The 21,156-nt window shown below is 44.5% G+C and overlaps 1 protein-coding gene across 4 annotated transcripts; it reads left to right on the top strand.

The window, feature by feature from the left end:
- Positions 1–37: 37 nt before the first annotated feature.
- lacc1 (laccase (multicopper oxidoreductase) domain containing 1) lies at positions 38–19,900 on the top strand. 4 transcript variants are annotated; one of them, XM_078559520.1, is made up of 6 exons: positions 38–744; positions 3,717–3,895; positions 5,973–6,138; positions 9,344–9,563; positions 9,767–9,965; positions 10,070–11,556. In XM_078559520.1, the coding sequence occupies exons 1-5, from the start codon at positions 177–179 to the stop codon at positions 9,939–9,941; spliced, it is 1,308 nt and encodes a 435-aa protein (XP_078415646.1). In that variant the 5' UTR covers positions 38–176; the 3' UTR covers positions 9,942–9,965; positions 10,070–11,556. The 4 variants fall into 4 exon arrangements, with proteins under 4 accessions (XP_078415646.1, XP_078415647.1, XP_078415644.1 ...); XM_078559521.1 differs by lacking the exon at positions 10,070–11,556 and adding an exon at positions 19,266–19,900 and having other exon boundaries at positions 106–744; XM_078559518.1 differs by lacking the exon at positions 10,070–11,556 and adding an exon at positions 11,572–12,910 and having other exon boundaries at positions 106–744.
- Positions 19,901–21,156: the final 1,256 nt, after the last annotated feature.

Here is a 21,156-nt window from a genome sequence, read left to right as displayed (position 1 = left end):
TTTAAGTTTCTGAAAACGCATTGCTGCGTTTCATATTGTATTTTAAAGTAACATTCTGAGTGATGTAATTTAAAATTCTCTACCCTTCCCTCTACTCAGGTTTATTTCTTTAGCTCCAGAAGTCATCAGCTCGTACAAGACAAAGTGATTCACAGGAGACTAAATGTTTGGCTAGGATGGTGGTAGAAGTGGTCCTGGTTGACTTTTCAGATGTTCCCCATGGTTCCATTCAGAAATGGCTTTGCCGTGCTGTGGACGTAATGAGCACGTGCAGTCTGGTCGAGTGTCCATATGTCTTCATGATGTACAGCCAAAGAAATACAGACAGTGCAAATAATGACGTCCAGAGTTATTTGTATCAATTGTCAGAGCACGTTGAAATGCCAAAAGGAAACCTTGAGGTTTTGGTACAATCCAGTTTTGCTGGCATCCTATACACTGCCAAGAAGAAGATCGATGAACAGAGCCTCAGCGTCATTCAGATGATTGCGTCCACAGAGAGGAGAGCCACACTGGAGCTCTATGTAGAGCAGCTTTTTACTGCAACTTATAAATTCACATTTGAGACACTTGTGATGGAGAGTGAAGGAGAAATAAAACTACATTTGCCAGTACCTGCCATTAAAGGACACGTTCTCTTGAGCCAACAAGCAGATGATATCTGGAAGGACATCCGGGCATTCTTGGCCCAACTCAAAGGAGATATGGGAGAGATTGTAATTCTCAAGTCTCTGCTGATCCCAGGTAAACTTTCAGAAAAGCCAAAAAGTTGAGTGTGAAAAGTCAGCCAGGGCTATCTACCATTTTTATACATGATAAACACTAGGTGGTAGTGTTCTTTTGGGTTATCACATTGTTAAAGGGTAAATTGAGAGGCACTGACTCAGGATCTGACTTTGTAAAGTGAATTTGCAACAGACTGAAAACCAGGTCACCATCCTTTCTTCTAGGTTATGGAAGTGGCCTCTAGGGGACAGATCCCAAGGGAGGAATTGTGTTTTATTTATGAAGAGGTGTGTGGTAATGAATTCAAATGTGCTCTTCTAACTAATAAACTTCCACCTTTTAGATGAAGCATTGAAGATTTAACTGATAAACCGAATTTCTGTAAAAGATGGAGGGGGGTTAGATATCAATCCCCAAAAGGGCTTTATGCAGGTGGAGGGGTGAGTGCAAAACATTTAAAGGCCTAAATTTGAGGCCTGGGGTATTTAACTCACTGGTCACTCCTCCTACTCCTGGCCCACAAAAGAAAGTTTTTAAGCTGATCTTGGAGGCTCTCTTTGTACCCTTGGCAGCTATTTGATGGAAAAGTCATGATAGCTTTCCCACTTAGACTCCAGTTAAAATGTAATCGGCTTCTCATTGGCACCATGGAACCCTGATTGCTTTTTTTATTATTTCATGAGGCTTGGATCCAGCAGGTGCCTCATCCACCATCAAACCCGCAGAGTTCAAATCCGAAACCGGGGAAATGGGGCATCAGCCGCTTCATTTTCACTAATTGACATGAGTTAATGTTCCCTCCGACACCACCCCGCCCCCTCACCACTGGAGTTTCAAGTTCAAATGTAGTGTTCAGAAATTAGAGGGTGGGAGATAAATGGATCAAGTTATACTGATGTGGCTTAGTTTCCATTTTAAAGTCTTATATTCTCACCACATGAACTGATTAGGCTAAATGGCCTGTTTGTGCCTCAGATCATGTGATATCTACATAATTCTATCTCCAGGGAAACAGCGCACCATCCTGTGGATGCTATCTTTACAACACACATGATTATCTGCTTTCCTGTGTAATAAATCACACTGCTCCCATTTCTGTGACCCGCAGCTTCTGTCTTTGTCCAGCCTCTCTTACTATCCCACATTTTATAGATAGTCCAGGAGCCTTTAATACAATGGTTTCAATTTCCGCTGGATTCTGTATCTATTTATTCATTGTTTCTGTTGCTATTGCGTAGCCTGATCATTCTAATGCCACTCTACTGTAAACAAAGTGATGTGACACATTGGACATAGCGGGGTGACAATTAACATGATATATGACACTGATACTGAGACCACTTTAATGCAGAGCCACCATCAACCTTCTTGGGAAAAAACCCAGGAATACTGTCCTCAAGCATCCGACACCCCACCCCACCAGCGGTAAAGTATGCCCCTAACAACTGGTCCACTAAATCAGTACAATCCCACTGAGACAGAAATTATCTGCCACTCCCTACGGCAAACAGCATGCTGACAAGTCCCTGCCCCTGCTAGAGAAACATTTCCACCCTTTCCACCTCCCCTCCCTCTGGGTATTCGCCCCGATCACTTCCCTCCCACTGCCTTTGCCTCCTGCTCATAACTCCTCCCCAGAAAGAGGCCTTACTCTTAACTCCCCCTGTGGAAAGCCGTGGGAGATGGACTAGTTGTAAAAGGAAATGCAATGAGGCCACTGTTTGTCTTTCCATAACTCGCATTGTCCTTTGGAGGTTAGAACAGGCAAGGGGCCTGTGGTTGTGTAGGCACGAGTTCAACCCTATTGAGCAGTTAAAATCGGCCAGAGGACTTACCCACCAATATCATCTGAATCCCACCAGCTTCAGCTTAACCTACTCTGCTGAGCAGGTGTTATGGCTGGGAGCTGTGGGAGTGGGCTCCAAGGCTTTCTGACACTGCACTCGAGGTCTTGATGGAGGAGGTAGAAAGGAGGAGAGATGTCCTGTGCCTGCAGAGGTGAAGAAGACCCTTCAGACCCATGGTAAAAAGGGACAAGATACCAATGGAGGTCAGTGCCAGCAGTCTAAGCCCGAGGACCTGGACGCAGTTTAATGATCTCACACAAGTTGTCAAGGTCAGTGAATATATCTTCAAATGTCATGTCCTACCAACTGCACCACTTGCCTCAAACATTGCTCAAATCATCACTCACCTATCAACAATCAGGACTCAGACATACCTAACATTTATTTGCTGCACCCCATACACTGAGCACTGTTGCAAGCCTCACACCCACATCTCATCAGTTGCACGCATTGCCAGCTATTCAACCGTGACAGCCACATCAACTGAACAGCTCCCTCTGTCTTGCAGGGCACATCCCTCTCTCAGACCAAGGTGGTACACAACCGAAGGCAATGGGAGCTAACCAGATGGGGACAAAGACTCCTGCAGGTCCTGACCCCATGGAGAAAACAGTGCTGGCCATTCTTGGGACACCCATTGCTGAGGCTTTGGCCAACAGCGGGGCTGAAACCACCCAATATGATAGTATCCTTAAACCTAAATGCTATCTTTCCCTTCTCACACCCCCCTCATCTTTCTTCTGATTTACATGATGCAGATGGACGCATATGCCTTTTACATTTCTCCCTTCCTACGCCACAGCTTAACCGCTTTGCCTTTCTCCTTTCAGATACTCGAGATGCAACCTGACCAGGCAGTGGGGGAACGTAAAGAAGACAGTAATGATGAAGACACAGCACCATCACTCTATCATACTCACAGCCACCAGCTCAGATACTGACACTGTGTTTATCTTAGTTGATAGCATAGAGGGAGGGTTTGCATGTGCTGAGATTCAGGCCATCTAGGACAGGGGGCAACAATAACTTGCCAGAGGGTAAGCTCACACACACAAGTCCCTCAGTATCTTAAGTTTAAAAAAAAATGATGACTAAGTTCAGGCATGTATTATCTTGCTTCTAAAGCTTGTTTTAATTCAACAGATGTATTTCTTCATGGCTTTACTACCAGAACAGGTGGTATATCCTACCTACCAGGCCTCACTTCCTTAAATCTCTTCAGTAGCTGCAAACGTAGAGACCCAAAGGCCGTGGTTACTGAGAATGTCCGACGGTTGAGCACAAGCGCAGGATTTAATGCAAAAACCTTCTACCTCGCAAAGGTGAAACTTTCATATTTGCATTTGAGAATTACTGTTGCGAAAAGTATCAAGCAGTGTTCTCTCATAATATTTAACAACGAGGGAAAATGTGCAAGTACATTAGAAGTCATTTTCAACTTCAGTGGGGGTGGAAAACCAGCACCAACAGATTATAAACCCTGACCAATCTTCCACTGACTTCATCATCCCAGTGTTCCCATTCTGGGTGATAATCCAGAAACTCCTGGTGGTGATGGATGTGCATGAGGAGCAACTTGTATTTATTAAATGCCTTTAAATGTAGTAAAGCATCCCAAAATGCTTCACAAGAGGGTTATCAAACATAATTTGACACCCAGCCACATAGATGTGTCCAAAAGCTTGACCGTAGGAGTCGGTGTAAGGAGACTCTTAAAGGAGATAAAGAGGTTGAGGAAGGGAACTCCAGATCTTAAGGCCTAGGCACAGCTCTGTTGGCGGACAATGAAATTGGTGCTGCACAAGAGGCCAGAATTGCAAGGGTGAAGATTTTTTTGAGGGTTATGAGGTTGGACAAGGTTAGAGAGATAGTGAATTTGAAAACAAGGATGAGAATTATAAAAATGAGATGTTGCTAGACCAGGAGCCAATGTAGGTCAGCGAGGGGTGAATGGGACTGGGTATGAGTTCTGATTAGGGGAGGCAGAGATTTGGTTGAAGATAGGAAATAATGTGGCTGTGATTAGTCTGGTGCTTTCTGTCAATATTCTCATGTGCATAATAGTCACATGGGCAGGGTACTGTTACACAACGTACCCCATGAAGGAGTTAACATCCAAACATTAGATATGCCTCATCTGTAGACACCCTGATAGCTCCCTTAAACATAAATCGTTTATGCTGATCACTCCACACTGTTTTGGGAATTTCAGGAATCCACAGTGTACAAAGCGGGGGGTGGAGGGAGGTGCTAAATTTAGGAGCACCACAAACCTTGTACAACTCTGACAACATACAGCAATGGCACAGGGAAGGGAACAGCCTGAGAACCAAATTAAAATAGTCCTTGGGCCTCGTCACAATAATAGTGGGGACACCAATCCGGTGCCTCAATGGCTATTTGCCTATCCAGACCTTACCCTGCTTAAATCTGAGTCAGGTTGGGAACAGGCAAGGTAAGAGACCACCTGCAGTTGTCACTTAAAACCAGAAAAAACACTCCAACTCTCAGCAGCTCTAAGTTACTGCATATCAGCTGTGGCTCAGTTGGTAGCAGTCTTGACTCTGAGTCAGAACCAAGGTCTAGGGCACACCCATCTACACTGGCACTGAGTGCTATCCTTTCACAGGTGCTGTCTTTTGGAGGAGACATTAAACTGCCATCTCAGGTATGACATTATTTTGAAGAAGAACAAAGGAGTTATCTCCGATGTCCTGGCCAGTTTTTAACCCCTCAATCAACATCACAAAAAACTAGATTATCTGATCATTATCACATTGCTGTTTGTGGGAGCTTTCTGTGTACAAATTGGTTGCCACACTTCCTACATTACAACGATGACTGCACTTCAAAATGTACTTCATTGACCGTCTGGTGGTCATTAAAGTCTTTTGATTTCTGGAGGCTTTGAGCCCTTCTTTTGAATGGTCTGCTCTAAGCACTGCTGGTTAGGCAGCTCAAGAGCTGGAATTATGAGTTCAAGCCTACATATAGCTACTCTGACTATTCCAAGCTAATTTAGCTATCGGCTTAAAATGGGGCCTGTAGTTTAGCAGTGGTTTGAACCCCATGCAGGTCAGGTGCTGACCTCTACCCTACTTATCTTAGGCTGATTAAATGGCATAATGTTAAATTTAGGCCCCATTGAGACAAATAAGCACTTTCTCACTGGTGCAGGCAGTAGAATTAATCAACACAATATCAGAAGGCCCCAGTAAGCGATTTCTACCATTTTATTAAAGTTAAATCCCCCATCACTGGCGGGCGTTGTAACTGTGATAGTACATGTTTTGTGATCCAACTGGAATCTCAGCTACTGCACCAGGCTGTTTGATGTTGTGAATGCACTGTCAGCAGCTAGTTGTGGTGTGCTTGTTACCTTTACTCACTTGCTAACAGGTAAGCCATGGAAGCAGCATCTGGACTTTGGGGAAGCCTGAGCCTGAAAACTATGATGGAATGGTGACGAACTGGAAAGGTGTCACCATAGCAGCGCCAGGAGCAGACTGCATTCCTCTCCTGTTTGCTGATCCTATCCAGCAAGTGTGTGGAGTAGCTCATGCAGGTAATGATAAGTTTTAAGTTACATGCCCTGCCTTTATTGATTCTAATCTCAAGTGCTGGTCCCCATCTGACAACCTTCCCTATCAGGAGTCAGGTGTTTCTCTTTCAGCACCCCATCTAACGTCTAACCTAACATCTCTCCGAGGATACACTGCCACTCAGATGAAATGTTGGCTACTGTTGGTATTCCCCAGTGCTTGAATGATTGGTCCTGTTAATGCTTTACAGAAGGTTGAGGGGTGCTTTCACTGCATTTGTGCCTCGTGCTTCACAGTTGGTAAAACCGACGCTAAGCATGGTTTCCAACAATAATCCTCTTACAAAGGACTGCCCAACAAAGCATCTTTCCCCTGGGAGCTTATTGAAGCAGTTATCCTGTACTGACATGTGGCAAAAGTCCTGATGGCGCACAAAAGTGAAGCACCACTGAACACTGTACGTGTAATCTTTATAATCTGCATGGATCAGTGTACCTGCAAGCCCTGTTTTAATTCAAAACCAGCCCCTGCTGAATTTATCTGTGGCTATCATTCCAGTTCCAACCCATGGGGCACACGCAAGGCTTTTCAGCTGGGGTTTCTTTTCAATACAAGTTTAAAAATAATAATCCTGCATTGGTGCAGCTGATGTGTATAGCATGTTAGAAACCTAAGAACAGGGGTAGACCATTCAGCCCCTCAAGTCTGCCTGCCATTCAATTAGATCATGGCTGATCTGTACCTTAGTTCCACCTACAGCCTTGGTTCTGTAACCCTTAATACCTTAAAATCTATCAGTCTCAGTTTTGAAGTTGTCAATTTACCCAAATGATGAGGGAGAGTTCCAGATTTCCACTATCCTACGTGTGAAGAATTGTTTCCAGAAATCACCCCTTAATGGCCTTGTTCTAAATGTAAGGTCATGTCCTCGTGTTCTGGACTCTCCCCACCAGAGAATATAATTTATCTCTCTATCTACCCTGTCAAATCCTTTAATCATTTCAAACATCGCAATCAGATCACCCCTTAATCTTCCATATTCAAGGGAGTACAATCCTGGTTGATGTAACCTGTCCTCCAAATATAACTCTAGCCCTAGTTCATTCTGGTGAATCCATGCTGCAGCCCCTAGGAGTCCAATATATCCTGCCTGAGGTGTGGTATCGAGACTGAATGCAGTACTCTAAATGGGGTTAAAACAGTGCTCTGTACAACTGTAATATAACTTCAGGCCCTCTTAAGATACGTGCCAACAATCCTTTAGCCTTTTTAATTATTTATTGGACCTGTCTCCTGGTTTTTAGTGTTATCTGCACTTGAACCCCTGTTTCTCTCAGCTTCATCACAATTCCTATCCTCACATCATTTAGAAAATACTCTGAACTATCTCTCTTAGATTCGTACTGAACTCCATTTGCTCACTCACTCAATCTAACGATGACCCTTTGCAACTTACTCTTCCCACTTGCATTAGCTACTGTGTCACCTAACTTGACTATAGACAGCAAACTTAGATATCTGGCCCTCTGTTCCACCATCTAATTTTGATAACTGTAGTGAAAGGCTGAGGCCCCAGTAAGGGGTCTGGAAAATAAAATTCCCAGAGATTGAAAGATGAGAATTTTCTCTGGTGAAAATTTATTTTCAAAAGCTCGTCTGAGGAACAATGCAGCAATTACAGCTGGCAAAGATCATGTTTTCATAGATGGTGTCTGGACAAAAAGATGATTTTATGTGACACAAAATGCTTTCTTGGATGGTTGAATTATGCCTCATGAATTTTTTAAACACTGATTCACAGTGAACATTCCCCCCTCTTCCATTCCCCATCCACTCCCCGACCCTTCCCTTCACTCCCACTCCAACTCTCCAACCATCCCCTCCACTCCCATTCCCCCTCCACTCTCTGACCCTCCCCTCCACTCCCATTCCCCCTCCACTCTCTGACCCTCCCCTTCACTCCCATTCCCCCTCCACTCTCTGACCCTCCCCTCCACTCCAATTCCCCCTCCACTCTCTGACCCTCCCCTCCATGACCCTCCCCTCCGCTCCCATTCCCCCTCCACTCCCCGACCATCCCCTCCACTCCCATTCCCCCTCCACCCTCTGACCCTCCCCTCCACTCCCATTCCCACTCCACTCCCCGACCCGACCCTCCACTCCAATTCCCCCTCCACTCTCCGACCCTCACCTGCACTCCCATTCCCCTTCCACTCCCTGACCCTCACCTCCACTCCCATTCCTCCTCCACTCTCTGACCCTCCTTCTCACTCCCATTCCCCCTCCATTTCCGACCCTCCCCTCCACTCCTATTCCCCCTCCATTTCTGACCCTCCCCTCCATTCCCATTCCCACTCAATTTCTGACCCTCCCCTCCACTCCCATTCCCGCTCCACTCTCCGACCCTCCCCTCCACTCCACTTGCACCCTCTGACCCACCTCCACTCCCATTCCCTTCCATTCTCCAATCCTCCCTCCCTCTCATTCCCCCTCCATCCTCCAATCCTCCACTCCCTTCCCATTCTCCCCACTCTATGACCCACCCTCCAATCCGATTCCCCCTTCACCCTCCAACCTTCCCCTCCACTCCCATTTTCCCTTCATGCGCCGAACCTTCCCTCCACTCCCATTTCACCCTCCACTGCCAACCCCCCCTCCACTCCCATTCCCCCTCAACCCTCCAATCCCATTCCCCCTCAACCATCCAATCATCCCCTCCACCCTCCGATCCTCCTCTCCACTCCCGTTCCCCCTCCACTCTCCGATCCTCCCCTCCACGCCCATTCCTTCCATCCTTCCATTCCCATTCCCCCTCCGATCCTCCCCTCCACTCCTATTCCTTCCACCCTTCCATTCCCATTCCCCCTCTGAGCCTCCCCTCCACTCCTATTCCGTCCACCCTCTGACCCTTTCCTCCATTCCCATTCGTTCTCTACCCTCCAGCCCTCCCTCCATTCCCACTCTCCCTCCACCCTCTGATCCTCCCTGCACTCCCATTCCCCCCACCCTCTGATCCTCCAAGCCTTCCCAATTCACATTCCCACCCCCACCATCAAATCCTCCCCTCAATTCCCATTGCCCCTCCACCCTCCGATCCTCTCCCCCACACCCTCTGATCCTCCCCCATTCCCATTCCTCCCCCAATCTCTGATTTCCTTCCCCACCCGCCCCCAACCATCCTAGCATTTGTTCTAATGAATTGGCATGGTGTTTGCTCATCCCTCTCAGGATGGAAGGGTACATTGGCAGGAGTTGCTATGGCTACAGTGAGCGTGATGATGGCTGAATTTGGCTGCAGTGCTAGAGATATTCTGGTGGTGATGGGTCCTTGTGTGGGCCCATGTTGCTTCACCCTTCACCAAGAGGCAGCCAGAGAGTTTATGAAGATCAACACCAACTGTGTGAAAGGGACCAACTCTCCAAATATTGACCTTAGGCAAGCAACAAGGTAAATTGAAAACTGCAAATTTGTTAAAGGTCAGATGAACTTCTAAAGTAGAAAAACGTAGATTTTTGTAAGAGCTGTTTTTATTTTATTGCTTAAAAGATCTAAAATGAGAATGTATATATAAAATATTCAATATGGCTATTTTAAAATGATGGATGAAGGAAGGAAGCATTGTACAAAATGTCGAACTTTCCTTTCCTAAGAGTTTTACTGGAACGTGGAGGGATTCTGGCTGAAAACATAAGTGATGATTCCGCGAGCAGTAAATGTAAGGATGTGACTCCTTGCACAGCCTGCCACCCAGACAGGTTCTTTTCATATAGTCGGGATGGAAGCAACTTTGGAACTCAAATTGGATTTATCTCTGTCAGAGACTAGCTATAAACCTGCCATCGCATACAGGTAATTAGTTTACCTTGCTACAGAGAGACAGACAGTTATGAGATGCACCATTTTATGTTGCTGACACTTGTATCCTAGACTGAAACTCGAGTTTTGCCTTCCAGAAGTTGTGCCGTGGAATGGATGGGTGCGCAGCAGTGCCCCCTTCTGGTAATTACCCTACAGCACAACACACCCCACTGAATTCAGCAGGAGCGCAGAGTATCCTGGGCTGCCTTCGAGAAACGTTCTTTCACACAAGGAAGCTGCTGCAAATTGACTTTTTAAATCATATTTATAAGACAAAATTCACATTTTTGCAGAATTTTAATATATACAGAAGAAGAAAGAAAGATATGCCTTTGTATAGAGTCTTTCAAACCCTCGGCTCATCCCAAAACACTTTACAGCTAATTAAGTACTTTTGAACTGTATTCACTGTTGTAATAAACTCTTACCCAGGCATCCTGGCCAGTAATGGAGCCTAAAATAATAATCTTCACACTTGCCTGCTGCATCTCTTGTGATATCGTAGGTCTCGATCTGGGTATATTAAAGGAGATCCATTGCCTTCTTGCAAATGTCCCTCTCATCTGTTCTAATGAGCAGGTTTATACAGGAGGAAGGCAGTGAAATCAGAGGGGCTATGTGGCTGGCTTATTTTTAACTGTCCCCCTCCACCACCACTCTCCCCGCCCCCCCCCACACCACTTGTGGAGATCAATGAAGATGGTGGGAGGGAGGGTGGGGGGTTGGAAATCAGATCAGGTCACGATCGTCTATTTTGACCTACCACCCAAGACCAGGTTCCTCTCAAAATTCCTTAAGCTATCTGATATCATGTCACGTTTTATGATTTTTGCTTGTTTGCCCCAAAAATAAATTTGAACCAGAAGGGGATTCACTCTCAGAACAAGCAGGGTATTTAAAAATGTTGATTTAGGTCCATTAACTGACCTAAATAGCGAACAGAAGACACACCGTATCTGTTTGACACAATGGAGCTTGTTACCATTTCCCAGCGAGGTTCTCGTCTGTATTGATGAATTTATTTCATTCCTTGGCCTTAGCTGGCCAGACACTGTGGCTGTCACATCCCCCACACCAAGTGAGAGGTGGTGGTTTAATTACCAGTGTAAGTGAGTCTCGTCCTGACAGAGTAGAGGGAGGGATAACTCTGTTTCTCGCTCCACAGATGCTGCCTGACTGGTTATGTTTTTCCAGCACTTTCCTGTTTTTGTTTGAGACCTCTGGCCTCCTCAGTCTTTTGTTTTTATACAAAAGGTTAAGCATTTGGCCCTCTCAATCTGTCCGTGTTTCTCCTCTCTCTCACACTCGCTTGTTCTTTTTTCATGCCCTCAATTCAGTTGAAAGAGGTTTGAGCCTGTGAGAGATGGGGAGTATCCAGGCTGAGATACAGGCATGTACGTCCTTAATGAGAAAGGTTCATGCTGGCTCCCTTCAGGGACCACTAACCTTCACAGTGAATCTAACCTGTTAACAGGGGTAAAGAGGCATACTTAAATGGTGTATTTCCATGTACATTCGGAGGAGCAATATTGTGAGAAAACTGTATTCATTTGATTCATATATTAAAGGTAAACTAAACCAACTTGTTGGCTTGCAGTTGCTCATACTTAAGGTTATCAAGGTGAACATGGACAAAGTCAAGCTTGGAAGCTTTTCACTCTATTTTCTGGAAGACAGACAAAGTGGACATAAGGCATGTGCAAGATTAGCATATCACCAAAGAGGCACTTATTGTTACAGCCCCTGGGTCATGTTATTGTATGATTAGACACTAGGCAGTAAAACATTTTCCTGTTGACAGGAAGTGGGGGTGACTCAACCCGAAGGAATATCTAATCTCGACCTGAAACTTATAACACTGTGCAGCATCAGCAAGTTAAACCGCCAGCGATCTTATTGTGTGCTGAAATAATAACAGCACTTTGCATTTGCATAGCACTTTCATCTCCCACAAAGCTTTGTAAGATGGGGGTTCAGAGCCTATGGAGGAGCTAGGCAAGAGGGTTGGGAGAAATGACCAAACATGGTTGGAGAGATGTGTTTGAGGAGGTTTTTGAAAGTGAGGTGATAGGGTTAGGAAGGGAATTGCAGAGGGGCAACTGAACACTGTGTCAGCAAATGGGGGGATAGAAAGGGGGAAAATGCACAGAAGGCCAGATTTGGAAGATTGAAAGGAGTGAGATGGGACATAAAGATGGAAGAGTTTACATGGTAGGATGGAGGGATTGATCAAAGGATAAGGATTTGGAAGTGGATGTTCTATTGGACGAGTGTGTTGATGAGGATAGAGATGATAGTTGATGTGACTTGGAATTGAATAGAAATCCATGAACAGAGTTTTGAAATCAGTTGGAGTTTAGTTAGGGTAGAGCTTGGAAGGTCACTGAGGAGACCTTTGACAAAGCCAAGTGTGGAAGTAAGAAAGATCATGGTGGAGGAATGAAGATATCAGCAGTGTTGACGATGAGGTCAGAATGGAGAAGGGCAACAGTAGAGGTGGAAGTAGGCAGCCATAGTAATCAACTGGATCCCCAACAGGGCACCAAAGTAACCCAGTGTCTGTTTCGAGCTGGGCCAGGAGCCAGGAAAGGAGGACGGAATGAGAACCGAAATGTCAAGCTGTTGGCAGGAAAGAGAAAGGATGCTGTTGGTTGTGCAGTACTGAGCTGGACAAAGTTCCAGTTCACCTACACCTGATATCAGACTCCCAAGTTAAGCAGTGCTACACGAATGATAGCTTGAGCAAGAACTACAGTGTAGTAAAGTATATTTTAATATAATACATTAAGACCCCATCACCCCTTCTGCACATCATGAGCCTGACCATAGCCATCCTCTTTTAGTTCCTCCCTCAAAAGTGTTCCTGTTTTCCTGTCGTACGTGAGATTTTTGCTGTTAAATTCTTGCTTCCCATGCTGAAGTTGTCATTAGTGTGGAGGATTTTTCCCACTGTTTCCCTTAACCAACACCTGACTGAAAAGGACAATTCATCCTTGTCTGGGTCTGACTGACTGAACAGCAGTGGCTGCAGTGACTGAGCTCATCATCAAAGTGACTCAGGGGCATCTCTCCCCTGGCCCCAGTAACAGCATAAAAGCTCCTCTCATCCCAGGGAGGCTGTGACAGAGCTGTGTTACCTGTTGCAGCACCAGATGTGGCCCAGCACCAGGTCATCACTTGCCTGAGGCTCCGAAGGTGACTGTGTTCCTATACCTCAGGTTCATTCCAAGCTGCAACAGGTTAGCAGCAATTTCAGAGCATTGCTGCATCAAACAACTGACAGACACATCCATTGCGAAGTTCAAACACATACACCCACTTCCCAGTGGAGGCAGCGAAGCAGAAACAAAGAATTGTGACAAGTGAATCACTTGCATGATTGATTTATGGAGTTTGAAAGTTTATTTCCATGCCAGATCATTATATTACTGTCCAATCAGTCTGGCTAACAGAATCAGGTCCTAGATACACCCGTCAACTTTTACAAGAAAAACGTTTGTATTATGTCAGGCTTCAGATGCCAGATGCGTCAGTGAAAAAAGAGTTTAGAAGTAGTGTTTATGAGGATTTTATGAAAGGGCAGTAGGGAGCAAATTTTAAAAAGTTATTAAGAAAATGAAAAGTTTAGCAAAACAATGATCATGTGGAGAGTATTCTTCTATTGATCTCTCATTGTGATCAATTGAACAGAAACATTGGGCAGAATTTTGCCCTTGGCGGGCGGGGGCAGTCGGGAAGCTGACCGTCGCCTGCGATTGGGGCTGTACCGCGATTTTATGCTGCATGGGCCAAATAAGGCTCGCCCAGCGTGAAACGTGTGCGGCAGCGCTCAGCACTGCCTGTGCAGTGGGAGGAGGAGGAGGGCGAGCGAGGCAATCACGAACTTTGCGCATGCGCGCAACTGAGTGCTTGAAAATCTCCCTGAGGCACAGAGCTGCCTCAGGGAGTTGAAGCGTTTTTAAAAACGGAAATGAAAATAAAAATGTAATAAAACATGTCCCCTCATGTGACTCTGTCACATGAGCAGGGACATATAATTAATTAAATTTAAAAACTTTTATTTTATTTTTATTTGCTTTTGGAAACCTCATCCCGCCCGTGGAAAATTTTAGGGCGGGAATTCCAGAGCTTGGAGCCTCTACAGTTGAGGCAAGTCCGCCGAGGTGGAGCAGTGAAAATCAGGAATGCATAAGAGGCCAGAATTGGAGAGTTATAGAGCTGGAGGAGGTTAGAGAGATGTGGAGGGGTGAGGCCATGGAGGAAGTTGAAAATAAGGGTGAGGCGTTGCTTAACCAAGACCCGTTGTAGGTCATGGAGCATAGGAGTGATGGAGGAACAGAATTTGGCGTGAGTAAGGACATGGTATTCCCAGTTCATGTCCAAACCATCAATAACCTAACTCTGCTTTGCTTCTCTGTTCAGACAAGATCAAGCGCAATAACAACAGTATGGCCAGAACATGAACCAGTTTCTAACGGGAGGGGTAATGATAAATTATCACAACCATGATCATTGTGAGACCGTTATTAATAAAGCCTAGAATCATAGAAATTTACAGCACAGCTGAGCCCATAAGAGGAACATAGGACATAGAAGCAGGAGTGGGCCATTCAACCCTTCAAGCCTGCTCCGCCATTCAGCTAGACCATGGCTGGCCTTCTGCCTCAAAGCATTTTTCTGCACTATTCCCATATTCCTTAATGTCTCTAATATCTAGAAATCTATTGATCTCAGTCTTGAACATAATGATTAAGCCTCCACAGCCCTCTGGGGTAAAGAATTCCAAAGATTCACCACCGTCTGAGTGAAGAAATTCCTCCTCATCTCGGTCCTAAATGTCAGTCCCTTTATTCTGAGACTGTGTCCCCTGGTTCGTGGCTGTGTCAGGCAGAAAGCAGCTATACAGCCTAATCACAGTTTCCAGCTCTTGGTCCTTAGCCCTGTAGGTTACAGCCCTTCACGTAAATATTCAGGTTTTCTTTTTAAATGGAAGGAGAGTTTCTGCCTCCACCACTATGTGTGAAATTGTAAAAATGTTAATTCTCGAATGAAGGTGTTCTGATTAATATATTGTTTGTATTGTTTACTGTAAAGTTCTGAATTGTACAGTGATTGTGCTGTTAACAGCTACATGGGAGCTAAAGAGTTAAGTATATAAAGGACACATTTTCCACAGAAAGCTGCTGCTTTCACTTTGGCACCAAACGCGGACATGTCATGTGGTCAGCAATCAGCCTGAAAACGGGGCCGTCGAGTCTGGGGTTAGATGGCCAGGCCTCTCATAGTCAAGGGGATCAGGTAGCCAGGTCGCATGCAGGCAGGGAGCGATGTGCAGGACTGCACATAGGCATCCCTGGGAGGGTATAAAAGTAGAGACCTCAAGGCACGCAGACACACAGCGTCGCAGAAGGAGGAGCCAGAGAAGAGAAGACATTGAAGGGAACCAAAGACACCATCATCTGCGTCCAGGCAGCTTCCAGGAGCACGGATCGAAAACAGCTTGTCTGATGACGCCTATTATTAAGCATTTTTCTTCAATCATTTAGTTAATAAATTCTGTTAATTTGTTGCACCAAAATCACTGTCTGTTGCTTTTTTGTCTTGCCCCAAGAACTCAGTTAATGTCAGATGACCTTACAACTCTTTCAAACAGTGAGTTTCAGATCTCCACCTTCGATTAATTTAAAAAAAAATTCATTCACAGAATGTGGCTTTGCTGGCTAGGCCAGCATTTATTCCCCATCCCTAGTTGCCCTTGAGAGGGTGGTGGTGAGCTGCCTTCTTGAACCACTGCAGTCCATGTGGTGTAGGCACATCCACAGTGCTGTTAGGGAGTTCCAGGATTTTGACCCAGCGACAGTGAAGGAACGGTGATAAATTTCCAAGTCAGGATGGTGTGTGACTTGAAGGGGAGCTTCTAGATGGTGGTGTTCCCTTCTATCTGCTGCCCTTGTCCTTAGATGGTAGTGGTTGTGGGTTTGGAAGGTGCAGTCTAAGGAGCCTTGGTGAATTCCTGCAGTGCATCTTGTAGAATGTGGAATAAACACTGCTGCCACTGTGCGTCGGTGGTGGAGGGAGTGAATGTGTGTGGATGTGGTGCCAATCAAACGGGCTGTTTTGTCCTGCATGGTGTCAAGATTCTTGAGTGTCATGGGAGCTGCACTCATCCAGGCAAGTGGGGAGTATTCCATCACACTCCTGACTTGTGCCTTGTAGATGGTGGACAGGCTTTGGGGAGTTAGGAGGTGTGTTACTCATCACATGATTCCTGGCCTCTGACCTCTTATAGCCACAGTATTTATATGGCTAGTCCAGTTCAGTTTCTCGTCAATGGTAACCCTAAGATGATGTTAGTGGGGGATTCAGTGATGGTAATGCCATTGAACATCAAAGGGCGATAGTTGAATTCTCTCTTGTTGGAGATGGTCATTGCCTGGCACTTGTATGACGTGAACGTTACTTGCCACTTGTCAGCCCAAGTCTAGATATTGTCCAGGTCTTGCTGCATTTGGACATAGATTGCTTCAGTATCTGAAAAGCTTTCTACTTATCTCTTTCCTAATCCTCTACCAATCACTTTAAACCTATGCCCTGTGCTTCCTGCCCATTCTGTCTAGGCGCCTCATAAGTTTATATAACTCAATTAAGTCTCCCCTCAGACTCCTGTGTTCCAAAGAAAACACTAAGGATGTCAGTGACGTTGGGCGATATATGTAGATGGAACACAAAAGATGGCATAGGGGGGAGTTACCACAATGATTCCAGCCTTTAGGGACCGAGTTTTAACAAAAGATTCAAGTTTTTACTGGATAAAAGAATGAGAGGAGATATGGTACAAGTCTTTAGAACAGTGAAAGGTCATCCAAAATTTCCTGAGCTGATACTGGTGACAAACGTCATAAGCTCTGTCGCTCTGTGCCTCAGTTTTCCAGTGACAAATTTCCAAAACAAATTTGATCATGCCTCAGTGCCTTTCATAACAGTCTAAAGTACTGTTCAATCAGCAAATTCACAATTGTATTGGGGGCAAAGCTATGATAATTAACTGTTCACTATTTTGGTAAAGGGCATGGTGGAGTGGAACAAAAGTCTCTATTAAATCTCGCCATAACCTTCATTGCTCTAGGGAGAACAATCCCAGCTTCTCTAGTCTCCCCACATGACCAAAGCCCCTCATCCCTGGTACCATTCCAGTGAATCTCTTACATGCACATTCCAAGGCCTTGATATCCTATCCACATGTGGAGCCCACAGTAAGACACAATACTCCAGCTGAGGTCTAACCATAAATTCAGTCTGTATTTAAGCTGATATTTGTACCGTATTGGTTCCTTTAGTTGATCGTTTATTCCACATTCTACAGAACAGCCTCTTGACTTGATGGGAGCAAGTTACTAAATTAACTTGTGTGTTTTGCTTTTGTTGTCCAGGTAAGTAATTTAACCTCCATCCACTTTATACATGTCCCTCTTCATTTAGAAGAAGGGAATATTGGGAGTGTTATGAATCAGGAATGTTAGGTTCCTTAATAAAAACAGAAAGTGCTGGAAAAACTCAACAACCTAGCAGCATCTTTGGAGAGAGAAACAGAATTAACATTTCAAGTCCAATATGACTTCTTCAGAGCTCAAACTCAAGAGTTTCAACTGAAACAAGACTCAGTTCTGATGAAGAGTTATACGGACTTGAAATGTTAATCCTGTTTCTCTATCCACAGATGTTGCTAGACCTGCTGAGCTTTTCCAGCACTTTATGTTTTTATTTCAGATCTCCAGCATCTGCAGTGTTTTGCTTTTATGTTAAGTTCCTTGCCTGATTATCCAATGCGTGTTCCAATGACAGGGGCGTTCCTTCTTATTTTACAACTCTCTCTCTTGCCTTGACTGCAGACAGAGTTGAAAGGCTGCCTTCTGTCCTAAGAAGCACCACAAATGATATCAAAATGTAAAATTTAGCTCACTCTTTGGCAGCTGATCCTATATCACAACAGTGGTTAAATTTTCATAAAATACTTCATTGGCTGTAAAGCACTTTGGGACATCCTGAGGTTGGGCTATGAAGATAGAAAGCAATGGTAATAGGTGCAAAAACAATGGGAGTATATGAAAGGAGGACTCTGGGTTTTCCACAAACAATCCCCGGCAGACTGTACAAGCCAGCACTACACAACAGGGGTGCACTGTACAGAGAGCAGCAATACACTAATGATTGTTCCGCAGGCTGATTCCACTGAGGTTTAATTACACAACACTAAGGAGATGTACCTGTTTTCCATAATAATAAATGGAAAATCCCCTAAAAAAAACCCCTTGGAAAAATCCCTGCAGAAAGTAACTAATGTCACATTGAATTGGTCTGGAAATACATCAGAGACTTTGAAACCAGTCTGCAGAACTCACTTGAGACTCTCACTCGTGATGTTGTGGGGCGCAGCATTCCTAGCATATGTTTTTTGTTCTATTTCATCATAATTGTTAGACATGTACTGGAAATGGAGCAACATCTCAAAACAATAACTAGTTTCTTCTTTTCCAGTTATGAACTGTACATTTTGTATATTTTCTGGATTTATTTTACGTGTATCAGCCTGTATAGTTTTCCGTTTCCAACTTTGCGTTTACAGGATATTATTTTTGCAAGTAACTCAAAATAAATGGGTTCTTTAAAGAGATTTATGCACAAAATTGTTACAATACTATTTTAATATTATTCCTAAAAGTGTTTGGCTATCTGTTTATCCCATCCCTCTCAAGCAGAACTGAAAACAAAGTAGCAGCCATCTAGTAGGTATAAGGTTTGCCTGAAGAGGTCAGTGTTGTACTAATCTGCAGTAACATTCACTGTACTGAATCATTGAATCAATCAGCACAGAAGGAGGGCATTCAGCCCATTGTGCCCGTGTTAGCTATCTGAAAGGGCTAACCCATTAGTCCCATTCCCCTGTTCTTTGCCCCAAGCCCAGCAATTTTTTTTTCCTTTTCGAGTACTAATCCAATTCCCCTTTGACAGTTATTACCAAATCGACTCCCACTGCCCTTTCAAGCAGCTCACTTAAGTTCATTACAACTCAGTGTGAAGAAAATTCTCCTCACTTCCCTTCAGGTTCTTTGTGTTATTTGAAATCTGTGTGCTCTGTTTAACCGCCCTCCTGTAACGTTAGACTATTTCTTCACCTTAATTTCATCTCCAAAGAGACTCAAAATAAGGAAATGGTGAACAGTGAAGATGAGGTAATTAAATAATGAAAGGTCATCAATCTGAAATATTAATCCTGTGCTTCCTCCTCCACAGATGCTGCCTGACCTGCTGAGTAGTTGCAGCATTTTCTGTCTTCGTTTAAAATGAGATTTTTAATGAAACGAGTTTTTGGTGATGCATCAGGCTCATTGAATGGAGCCTGCATGTAGCATGATTGAGTGTCAGTGGGTAGCAGTTTCTCCTTTACTCCATTACCCAAGTGGTATAATCCTGAATCCCAAGAGAGACAGATTGAGATTCCCTGGACAGAATAACCTTTAACATCGAAAAATGGCCCAAAATACTTACAGTATCTTCTCTACTATGGAGGGTGAGAATAATTTTTACTTCTTAACTATTTGACATGCTCCATTGCAGAGGAATTCAAAAGACATTGATGGAGAGGAGCAATAAACAGATCCATCTGTTCCCTTTGGGACAAGCCAGGACAACACTGAGAAACCCCAAGATGTTTCTGTTAAATCCAGGAGGGGGCTGGTGTGAAAAGGCAGGAAATTAACTTTCAATATTTTATTGGACTGTAAATCATTCTGACTTAGGTGGGACCTGTACATGAGGAAACAACCATAGAACCATAGAAAAGTTACAGCTCAGAAGGAGGCCATTTGGCCCATCTTGTCCATGCCAGCCCGAGGACACCCAGGTGCCCTTTCTAATCCCACCTTCCTGCACCCAGCCCATAGCCCTGCAGTTTACAGCACTTTAGGTGCAGATCCAGGTACTTTTTAAAAGAGTTTAGATTTCTGCCTCTACCACCAACTTGGGCAGCGAATTCCAGACATCCACTACCCTCTGTGTAAAAAGTTCTTCCTCATGTCCCCCCTACACCTTCTGCCACTTATCTTGAATCTATGTCCCCTGGTTCTAGAATTCTCCATCAAGGGAAACAATTTTATCCTGTCCACTCTATCTATTCCCCTCATAATTTTGTACACCTCAATCAAGTCACCTCTCAGCCTTCTTTGTTCTAAGGAAAATAACCCCCACCTAGCCAATCTCTCCTCGTAGCTACACTTTTCTAACCCTGGCAACATTCTTGTAAACCTCCTCTGCATTCTCTCCAGAGCTATTACATCCTTCCTGTAATGTGGTGACCAAAACTGCACACAATACTCCAGTTGTGGCCTCACCAGTGTTTTATACAATTCCAACATTATATCCTTACTTTTATATTCTATACCTCTGCCAATATATGCCACATGCCTTCTTTACAACCTTGTCTACTTGAACTGCTGCCTTCAGGGACCTGTGTACTTGTACAGCAAGATCTCTCACTTCATCTACTCCTCTTAGTATATTCCCATTTATTGTGTAATTCTTGTAACTGTTTGACCTTCCTAAATGTATGACCTCACACTTCTCTATGTTAAAATCCATCTGCCACTCTACTGCCCACTCCACCAACCCATCTATATCGTTTTGGAGATTATGGCTATCCTCTACACTATCCACTACTCGGCCAATCTTTGTGTCATCTGCAAATTTCCCAATCGTGCCCCCCACATTCACATCCAAATCATTAATAGATAACCCAAACAACAAGGGTCCCGACACCGAGCCCTGTGGAACACCACTTGAGACAACTTTCCATTCGCAAGGGCATCCATCGACCATTACCCTTTGTTTCCTGTTACAAAGCCAACTTTTTATCCAGTTTGCCACAATACCCTGAATCCCATGGGCTTTTACTTTCCTGACCAATCTGCCATGTGGGATCTTGTCAAATGCCTTGCTAAAATCCATGTACACAACATCCACTGCACTACCTTCATCAACCATACCATTGACGGTTCCGGTAGCCCTGAACTTGTATCGCTGTGCTACACACAAACTGAACTATTCCAGGTTGACTCCTACCTGCTAACTGGGTTGAGCACCTGTTTTTTGGATGGGGAAGCTTTCATTTAACCATTAAATCAAAGAT

Source organism: Cetorhinus maximus, chromosome 16, assembly GCF_964194155.1.
Source record: "Cetorhinus maximus chromosome 16, sCetMax3.hap1.1, whole genome shotgun sequence".
In the NCBI taxonomy this organism is placed as follows: Eukaryota; Metazoa; Chordata; class Chondrichthyes; order Lamniformes; family Cetorhinidae; genus Cetorhinus; species Cetorhinus maximus.
This window is presented reverse-complemented; position numbering and strand designations above follow the sequence as displayed.